Here is a 10,864-nt window from a genome sequence, read left to right as displayed (position 1 = left end):
AAGAGACATCCAGTTGGATTCTCAGGGTCTTGTTAAAATCCCTCTGTGAGTATGACACCTTTTTTAAGATGAAGAGAGCTAACTCAGTTTCATCAGCTCTAGTGCTCTCTAGCAGCGAACACAAAATGAATCATGAAATTGAGTCAATTGTCCAATAACTTACTCACCTGACCATTTCACTTCCCTCTATATAAATCAATTTTTTATATGGATTCAGATTTGTAGAAGGGAATGTTTTTATCAAGGGCATGAGTGGAGTGGGAATTGAAACCAGCTCGCTAAATGACTACCAATGCATAAACAAATGTGGGTGGTGTGTCAGAGTGTATAATACGTCTTAGATTATTTTTAGTCTATTTATTTTTCGTAATCCGTATATTATATTCTATCTCTATCACATTCGTTTTAATATATGGTGTATTAATAACCGGGAAATTATATGAATCATACGACAGCTGGTTGTTACTAACGCGGAAGTGACGTAAAATTGTTATCACGTGACATTTGCAGGGTGACGGGACATTGGATAAAGAGAGAAGAAGGGAGGAAAACATTAATGATGGTAAGAGGAGAAGGAGTCAAAGGAGGAAGATTAAATGAAACTATGGAGATCGAAGATTAAATTGTGCCGAAGTGAAGCGAAGGAAAGTTGTCGCTAAAACTGTCAAGAGGGAACATCCTCCCTCTTACTCTCGTCAATAGTGCTACTGTATTGAATCAGTTTTTCCAAGTCTGACATTAGCTTGTTTTTATATATAATTCTCGCAAAGGGCTCCTGCTGTATACCACGACTCGATTTAGGGTGGTGGTATACAGGCCCAAATTATTTGTCAATTAGATGGATTCCTGTTTAATTGAAACCATTCGGAGAGTTAGAATGAACGACGAACATTTCCTGATGTCTAGCGAGTCTAGTATTGAAAATAGCTATGGTATCTCCGTTGCAGACGTTTATGACCAGGCATCAGGCATTGGCAAAGAACTTGAAAAGTTGATAGACTGCTATGGATCAGAGGCGATCACAGGGCTTATGCACAAAGTCGTACGATCCCTTGAGCTTTTGGAAGCCCTAGCCATTCGTTATGAACAGGAAAACAATGAAATAGGAGACCTTAAATACACTATTTCAAGGTTAGAAGCCGAAAAACTTGAAAAAGCTCAGGAGAGGGCCAGGTACGAACGGGTGAGTGTTGACGCTTATTATTTATAAAATTAATAATCAAGAGCCCCCTAGTTCTGTAAACAAATTGCAAAACCTTATAATTTTAAAAAGAGTAAAGCGAAAGGTTTTCTTTCCCTGTTCTTCTGGTCGATTATGTTTTCATTTCTCTAACGTGATTGTTTACATTTGTTGTGTATGATACTGACTTCTCAACTTCATAAACAGTCGTGTCGTCTTAAATGTTTCATAACCTGGCAGCAGCTAGTACAACCACTGTGGGTGTCAGGGGTATCTAGGATAATTATATAAGTCAGACAACATCTCTATTATCAAGTCCATTTTAATATACATCCTTCCTTTTACTCTCTCTCTCAGTCAGTATCTCTGATGCTAAATAGAGTAACCTCTGTTTTAAAAAAATTAATCAGTCAATCAATTTTACAAATTTGCAACAAAGTCGATTTTGGATATCCAAAATCAACTTTTGTTCCCCGCCAACTGTATCAGACGGAAATATATGCCCATATTGTTTCAATTCAATATGCCTTTCTCAGAATAATTTTGCTGTCGGAACGACACATTCGTTTCCATGACGCGCACACAAGCCCACACTCACATACAGAGACATATTCGCGCGCGTGTGTGTGTGTGTACACACACACACATACGATACTTCTGATGTATATAATTATATGATTGTGTCTGCTTTTAAAACTGAAAATATATTCCTAATCAAGTCCAGTTCGTGGTCGCTAAATGTTTTCCATTCTTTGCTGCTTAGTTTCACCTTTTCTTTTCTTCGTGTTTGCTATAACTGACGACAAATTATTTCTTGTGTTAATTAACTGTTCGTGAAATTAACATTATAGTTCATTTATCAAGGTGAATGGGATGTAACCGATTTGTTTCTTCAGTTCCGCTCTTTACCTGCACATTTTCTGTACATCTGTCTGTCAAATGCGATCTCTCTTACACACTGCCAACAATTTCAACACCCGTCTGGTTTTATTTAATTTTCTATATGTACATTCAGTTACTTTTTTTGTGATGTCATTATTATGCTAATATTACTGTAGTGTTACATGCGTTTTACATGTCGATTAAAACTAAAGGTGGTTCCTAATCCAATGTCAGAATTTGGTTATTCGGTTGAAAAAATCTTAAGAACGTAAAGCATCTACTATTGTTGTACTTGCATAAACTGTACGATACGACACTGGCATCACCGGTTAACAAGGTACTTCCACGCGATGACCCAAATAGACAAAGGTTTATCTGCGATGCTTTCCTGCTACAGCAAGAACAAAAAGAAAGAAAGAAAGAAGTCTTTTGGACACGGTTGACAAGGAACAAAACATGGATTTAGTTTAATCAAAGGCTGGTATGATCGTCACCAGAAAAGTTTCTGTAATGGCAAAGCCTCTGGAAGTTGATGAAATTAATTTACTCTACAAATTCAAGCAATACGAAGAAATCTCTGAGATTGTTATTAATTCGTTCCCAAAAGAAATTAATCGTTACTGAAAGAGTCAGATTCTTATCACTGCCTCAAAAATCTGGCCAAAATGATTCAAAGTTATTGTCTGAGATTACGTGAGTCAGCAAGTTTTTGTGCATTGTAAAAAGAAAATGGAACTTAAGGACATACTGCAGAAGATAGTTGGAATTGAATGAGGACATTGATGACAATCATTTGAACATTGTATTAAAAGCTTTAGAATATCTTTATTTAAATGAAGTGAATCTTAGCGCATACATTGAAGTCATTCAACAGCTTGAAATAATTTCTAAATTTCAGATGATCGACAAGAAAAAAAAAAAATATAGTGATTTTGATGATTTCAGTCATGGTGTCATAGTGATAGAAACAAGTATAAATCTTGTCCAAAATGTATCATCAAAAGGTTTTTAGCAAATGCCTAAAAAGAACTACTTTCAGACAATAAATCTACTAAATTGTTGAGGAAATTGAAAAAATTGAAAATGAAGATTCTAGAAGTGTTTGTGAAATTGGCTTAAAAATTTCTACAATGATCAGTTTATTTGAAGATGCAAATTGATACTGTCATTCAGGTAACAATAATACCTCAAACCCAGATCCATGACATGGTGGTGGGAGAGCAGTCGCCCTACCAAGGAACAGGTGTGGAGGGGTGCAAAATTTTTTCTCGTTTCTTACACATGTTAAATTGGACAGAGATGCAAAATTAACTTCACCCTCAGGTACTGAGATCCTTGTTATGCCTCTACTCAGAAATTTTTGATTGATTTGAATAAATCATAATTAAAGTAATCTCTAACAAAATTTATTGATAAAAAAGTATTCTGTTGCTTTTGAAGTTAGCATGTTCCTTTACAAGATGTTGTATCCATTCATAATTTGAAATTACAGATCTAGGGTGAACCCTAACATTTAACTCCTTATATATTAGATCTAGACTTTGATTTCTGAGGTGTATTTGAGATGCTGATTCCATATTTGAAATCTCAAAATGGAATCATTTTGCCATATCAGCTCTAATTAAATATTGATCTGCAATTGTAATACAAAAATGATCATCATCATTGTTGTTTTAACATCCATTTTCTCGTGTTTTCATGGGTCAGACAGAATTTATAGAGGCAGATTTTTCATAGCTGGATGCCTTTCTTGTCACCAATTCTCACCTGTTTCCTAGTAAAGTAATATTTCTATGTGATGAGATATATTTTCAGGAAAGATTTGAAAAAATGACACCACTTGCATGTTAGTGACGCTCACTTATAACTACCATGTATCAAGGCAAGGAGACAGTAACACAAATATATATTACAGGCTTCCAAATCTACTCATGAGACTTTGGTTGGCTTAGAACTTGCAGTGGGAGTGAACCCAAAACTATGTGGTTGGAAAGCAAACTTCTTACCACACAGCCATGTCTATGACTATAAAAATATATTACAAAAATAATAATGCTATTAATATATTAAAATGACCATATGTTAATAAATCAGTTTATTACAGAATGGAAATTTACAGTGCACTGCATTAAAATCTTTAGTGATTCAAAAGAAAACATAAAATTGTTGTTCAACCCACAAGAAGCTTCTTTTATAAGAATTTTTGAGTAATATTTACCATGACAGTCACATTGACAGTTTCTGCAGTAATGTGTTATAATGTGTGTCTCTCACTTCCTCTGGTACTCATCCATTGCTTTTACACCTTAATGAAATCTTTTTCCTTGCTTTCACTTATATCACCAAGCCTTTCTAGAATGCTAAGTGATAGTGGAGTACAGTAATCCCTCGACTATCGTGGATGTTATGTTGACCCCCCTCCCCGTGATAGGTGAAAATCTGCAAAGTATAAACAGTACTGTATATTTTTTTTATTATTTTTATAATTTGTATATATTTATTTTATTATAAATGCAAAACAACACCATGGAGGAATCAATGTAAGCTTAAATAATAAACTGCGATAGGTGAACCACGATATGGTGAGGGATTACTGTAAATGGACATTGAGTTAAACACAGCAAGCACTATGCCTTCAGAGAGCAGTTGAGTCTGTCATTGAAAATGAGATTGATAATTTATAAAGATGATTATGTATTAGTACTAAAGCTATTGAAAGACTATATATCAAGGTAAATAAGACCAAAGAAAGGTTGAAATTATCAGTTATGGTTATCAATTGAACTAAGTCTGGTGGAGACTAAAGTAATTGTCATTTTGGAAATATACACTGGCAAAGGTGGATATGTCACCAAATAATTATTTAGTAACAAGAATTATGGATGTAAAACCACCAAAGGATAAAATGCACTTAGAATCTTTCTCTGGACTTGTCAGTTTCTATTGATAGTGAATAAAATGCAGAATACAATCTCTCAAGCTTTGAATGATATTTCAGGCTCATTGAAATAAAGATTGTGATTTGACAATTGATGCAGGAATCAACATTGCAAATAGTGTTGGTTGCTCTTTGAATAACTGTTTCTAATTTAGGTACAAGGCCAGCAATTTTAAGGGGAGGGGTTAGATGATGCCATTGAACCCTACTTGGTACATCATTTTATCAGCCTCAAAAGGATGCAAGGCAAAGATGACCTTGGTAGGATTTGAACTCAGAACACAGCAAGCCAACACTATTCTTTTTACCAGTTTAGTTTCAAATTTTTGCCATCAGTTTTTGAGGGGAGGAGTAAGTCAGTTACATTGTCCTCAGTGTTCAACTAGTACTTAATTTATTGATCTCAAAAAATTGAAAAGTAAAGTTGACTCAGTGGAATTTGAACACAGAACATATAAACAAATGAAATGCCACTAAGCATTTTGGTTGGCATACTAATAATTCTGCCAGCTCATCACCTTGAATAATGAAAGGAACTAAACCAGTTTGCTTCTGGGAAATTGTTATGCTAATAGTTGCATGCATTTTACATGCTGATCAACTATGTATGATAGCTATCAGTTTAATGTCAAGAGTTTGACCATTCAGTTAATTTCATGTAAAATTATAAATAACTGCTCAAACATAGTACAATATGACACTTATATTTGAAACCACTTACTTGAGATTGCTTTAGGTGAAACTGATTTATATTTTGTATTTAGTGATTTGCAGCCCATTATATTACATTGGTACTGAGTTATTTTATGGATCTTTATGAAAGAAATTCAGGTTATTTGAAAATAAAGCTATTTCAATTTTAGTTATAGTGGAAGTATTAATGTATATAGAATAAAAGAAATATACATACCCTGACACAGCTAATAATAGTACTAGTGACAGAATAGGTAAAACCCAGGTCAAATTATATCGTATCACATCCTTATTACATTTTGCTGATGTCACTTCTTTTTCTTTATGTTTCTGCTTTTTAAATTGTAATTTAAGCTGTTTACATTTTTCTGTATTACTTCAGCCAGCTCCTCAATCTACAGTAATGATCTGTATGATGGAAACTAAAGATTATGTGATTTATTACCTTACCTTATTGTCATCTTTCTTGTTGATAGGCCACTGCTCATATTCAGGTTACTAAAATAATGTTTTGTCTGGGTTACTAAAACAATGTCTTGTTTAACTTCTTCAATTTCTTCTTCCATCTCTCAGAGTTTTGCATAGTACAATATATATTACTTGATTCAGTCAATTTTGCTATAAAGTTAATACCACTATCATTAAGGTTGTATTTTGTTGTATAGACACACAACTCTAAACTTTACTATAATCTTAAGTTCATTTTGTTCTAGAAGTTTGTCTTAATTTTGCTGTTTTAGGTACTGAGCATGGCTGTCTGTGTGGTAAGAAATTTGCTGCCCAACCACTTGGTTCTGTGTTCAGTCCTACTGTATGGCACTTACTACACTGGTTCAACCAAAGCCTTGTGAGTGGAGTTGGTAGACATGTCTTTGTGTCTGTGTTTGTCCTGCTACCACTGCTTGACAACTGGTGTTGGTGTGTTTATATCCCCAAAAATTAGCAGTTAGGCTTAAAAATACAAGTCCTGGGGTCAATTTGTTTCACTAAAACCCATCAAGGCAGTCAAATGACTGAAACAAGTAAAAGATTACTTGCAAATAGGTGAGGGTTGATGACAGTAGGGGTATCTTGTCATAGAAAATCTGCCTTGACAGATCCCTTCTAACCCATGTGAGCCTGGAAAAGTGAACATTAAAACAATGATGATGATTATTCCACACCAATTGTAGGTTCATTAATATATCTTATCTTGTTTCAGCCCTATTATTAAGAATAAGGTAGAATCTAGAATCCAAGAACTGGAGAGGATCTGCATCAGCAACAGTTACTCAGATTGACAGTTGTGGAATGTTAATAAGTTTAGGTGTCATGCAAAGAAGAAAGTCTGATATTTCAGGCTTTTGTCTTTCAACAGAGAGTAGAAACAACTGAAACAAGTGTTCGTCTGATTAGTTGTGATTTAATGTTCTTTTAATAATTGATATATCATCTAGTGCAGTGGTTCTCAACTATTTTTTTGCCTATGGACTCTTTTGATTCCTATTTTATACTCTACTGGACCTACATAGCCATTCAATGCTTTTAAAAAAAATCTTGTATTTTTATAATTAAATATTAGGAATTGTATAAGAAAATTAAAATATTCTGTGTACTGTAAAAGTATAACTAGTTTATTGCACATAAATTTTAACAACAAAATCTTATATGAATCCCAATTGAGAACTACTAATCTGGTGGGTAAAGGTTCTCACTAGTCTTCTTCAAAACTGGGCACCTCTAGGTGAAATGGTTAAATGTGCTGAGCTATATGTACCAATTGTTGACTCAATTTCAGACCTCAAAAACACTTGAACTTAAAATATAAAAGAATGAACTATATAAAGTCTCTAAGTTCATGTCAACTTTGACTCTGTGCTTATTCATAAAGAAATCAATGCTGTTATCAAATTAAAAAGGATTAATGTTTATTATATGAAATCCTGATTCACATTGTTTTGATTGCCTCAACAAAAGTCCAGAGTTGCAACTCGAGTTGAAGTAGCTGAATGTCTTCAACTCAAGTTGATTTGAGATTTGAAATTTCTGAACAAAACACGGCCATGGTGACTGTGCCTCACAGAGGTTTGGTAGAATAATTTACATGTCTGTAAGAATCAAATCCTGATTTACTAAATAATGTTTGCATGTGGTCATTTTCCTGTTGCCAACTTTCACCTGTTTCCAAGCAAGGCAATATTTCCCCACAGCCAGACATGTTTACAAGCAAGGCAATATTTCCCCACAGCCAGACATGTTTACAAGCAATGTTGGAAATGAAGACCCTGCTTATGTGACAGTGACACCCTCTTACAACTCTTAGGTGATATCAAAACAAGGAGATGGCACACTCACTCACATGCATATAAACATACACACTTACACATATTTATACATATTCACTGACACACACACACACACACAATGGGCTTCTCTCAGTTTTCGCTTACTAAATCCACTCACAAAAGGAACATGCCCAAGTTTCCTCAAAGTGAGACTGAACTCGAAACCATGTGGTTGGGAAAACTTCTTAACCACACAGCAATCTCACTCACTCACTCTTGCTCTCTCTTCCCCCTTCTTTTTCTCTCTCTCTCCCTCATTGGCCTAACAATTACTGTGGTATTTCCTGTTAACAAAGTTTCTTTAGTTATTTTTTATTGTCGTGACTGAATGAATTTGTCTAAAACCTGCTTTAAGTGTGTTGTGTCGCAACTTGTGTTATCTAGATTAAATGTGTTCCACTGAAAGACATTTAGTGCATTAACCAACTTAGTCTTTGATTTTACCACACTTCAGTAATTTTTTTCATTTGTTTCGTTTGATTCTTTTGTGTAGATCAGTGTTCCTCAACCATTTTTTATTCTACTGGACCCTTATACCCATTCAATGTTTTAAAAAATCCTGTCATATTTTTATAATTAAATATTGGGAATTGTGTTAAAAAAATTGTTAGAATTTTGTGTATTCTAGAAATATAACCAATTTTTGCAACAAAATCTTATATGGACCTCCAAGGGCCATGTGGACCCCAGTTGAGAACCACTAGTGTACATTATGTATTCTTTAATTCTTTTATCAGTTTCAGTTTCAGTCATTGAACTGGGGTACCTTCTTCAAAGGGGTATTAGTTGATCATACCAACCTTGGTACTTATCAGTTCAGTACTTATTTTAGACTTGTTCTTATTTTATCAATTTCTATTTATCAAATTCATAAGTTACTTTTTGGTGTAAAGAGATGTGACACTGTTTTAAGAAGCTCGGTTTGCAACCACATAACTTCAGGTTCAGTCCCACTGTACTGCACCTTAGGCAAGTTTCACCTATTATAGCCCCAGGTTGACCAATGACTTATGAGTGAATTTAATAGGTAGAACTCTGTGGAAGCCCATTTTAGATATATTTCTGTATTTGTATTTGTATTTGTCACTTCTTTGTTCTTTCTTTTAAAATTTTTCAACCTGGTACTTCATCATCATTGTTTAACTTTCACTTTTCAACAGCCACATGCCTTTCCTATGACTAGCCCTTACCAGTTTTTAAATGAGGTAACATAACCCATGACCAGACATATTTTCACAGAAAATTAGAAACGAAGGATACCGCTTGCATGATGGTGACATTTATAAGTATCATATGAAGTCAAGTCAAGGAGTCAGTGATACACATACTTATACATACATACTTATGCATGCATGCATGGCTTATTTGAGTTTCCATCTATCAAATCCACTCACAAGACATTGGTTATTCTGGGGCTATTGTAGAAGACACTGGCCCAAGATGCTGTACACTGGAAGTGAACTTGTGACCATATGATTAGGAAGAAAAACTTCTTACCACACAGCTGCGCATGTGCCTATATCATATTATTCACCCGACAGAGGTAGTTCTAAATTCAGTTACATCTTTAATACAAGATGCCAATCTGATTCATCCCTTCCACTCATATACTCTCTCACCTTCACTCTTCTACTACTGACCCTGTTAGTAATAGTGGGAATTTAGTAGGAAATAAAACAAGAAGCAGAAGTTGGTAAGTATAAGAGTTAACGTGAGATAAGTCAAACATTACAACTTCAGCTATAAAAGGAAAAATAGACCAAGAGAAATCACAAGAAAAGGTTGTTAAGTCTTAATGAGAGTAGGGTACATGAGGCTGAAGAAAGCTTGGGGTAGGTACTTAAGATATAATTTTGATTTAGTTAAAAGGTATTGTACAAGGACAGACATTAAACTTGTAAGGAAAACCCTTTTGATACCAACATGCCTGAAACCATCCCCTGGTTCTATGATACAAGCTTCATGTTTTAGAGTGACCTTCCATTAAAATTTCACGTTAATTTATGTCCCAAACACCAGTGAAATAATGACAAAGTTATCTTACTAAATTCTTCTTTCTAGTCAAATTTAATTAAAACAAGGGCAATATCTTTCAACTGAAATAGTGTAACAAAAGGGTTAATGCCTGTCAACTCCTGTAAATCCCAATAACACCTGCCTCCAGGTGAGTTCTTGTTTGGAAACGTCTTCAGTGGGGTTATTTCAACAACAGATGTTTAATTATGTGGAATGATTTGACAGGTTGACATATCATGAATTGATTTTAACTAATTAGTATTTGCCATTTGAAGGCAGTGTAGCACAAACGTTGATATAGAGAAAAAAAAAATCATATCTGTTTATGTATGGTAGCAAGTCATGTTAATTACCAGTCCTTTTGATTGTCTGTTGGTAGGCACTTTAAACAAGGTTGGAGATAGTAAAATTGTTATGGTCTTTATTTTACTGTAACAGTTATGTTTAAGTAGTAGGGATAAAACTGATTTCTTTCACCAAAACGTGTCCATCATTGAAAGATGATAAAACATGCATTGAATGTCATCATTGTATTAGTGATCCAGCATACTTGCCAATCAGTCATTTTTATCAAAATTAATTAATGAGGAATACGAGAGTGATCTGATAACTTTAACTGATAATACTATCAGTTCACTCACATTTAAATTTAGTAACTGGAACAATAAAGTTGCAGGCTGTGCTAAGTCATTTGGCTAACTGTGAACCATAGGATTGATACATCAACTTTCTAATGATCACAGAATGTTTAGGAATCTTGAGAGATGCTTATGTTTGTCAATAACTACTTGACAACTTTTATACTAAATTTAGGAGCTTTATATTTACTTA

The 10,864-nt window shown here is 34.3% G+C and overlaps 1 protein-coding gene across 3 annotated transcripts in view; it reads left to right on the top strand.

Moving 5' to 3' along the window:
• Positions 1-484: 484 nt before the first annotated feature.
• Positions 485-10,864, top strand: part of LOC115219140 (RILP-like protein 1) — a 110,817-nt gene continuing 100,437 nt past the window's right edge. For all 3 annotated transcript variants that reach the window (XM_029789254.2, XM_029789236.2, XM_029789246.2), the window contains exon 1: positions 485-1,183. In XM_029789254.2, coding sequence (XP_029645114.1) covers positions 839-1,183 — 345 coding nt within the window. In that variant the 5' untranslated portion in view covers positions 485-838. The remainder of the gene's footprint in view (positions 1,184-10,864) is intronic.

Source organism: Octopus sinensis, linkage group LG1 (genome assembly GCF_006345805.1).
Source record: "Octopus sinensis linkage group LG1, ASM634580v1, whole genome shotgun sequence".
NCBI classification, from domain to species: Eukaryota; Metazoa; Mollusca; class Cephalopoda; order Octopoda; family Octopodidae; genus Octopus; species Octopus sinensis.
This window is presented reverse-complemented; position numbering and strand designations above follow the sequence as displayed.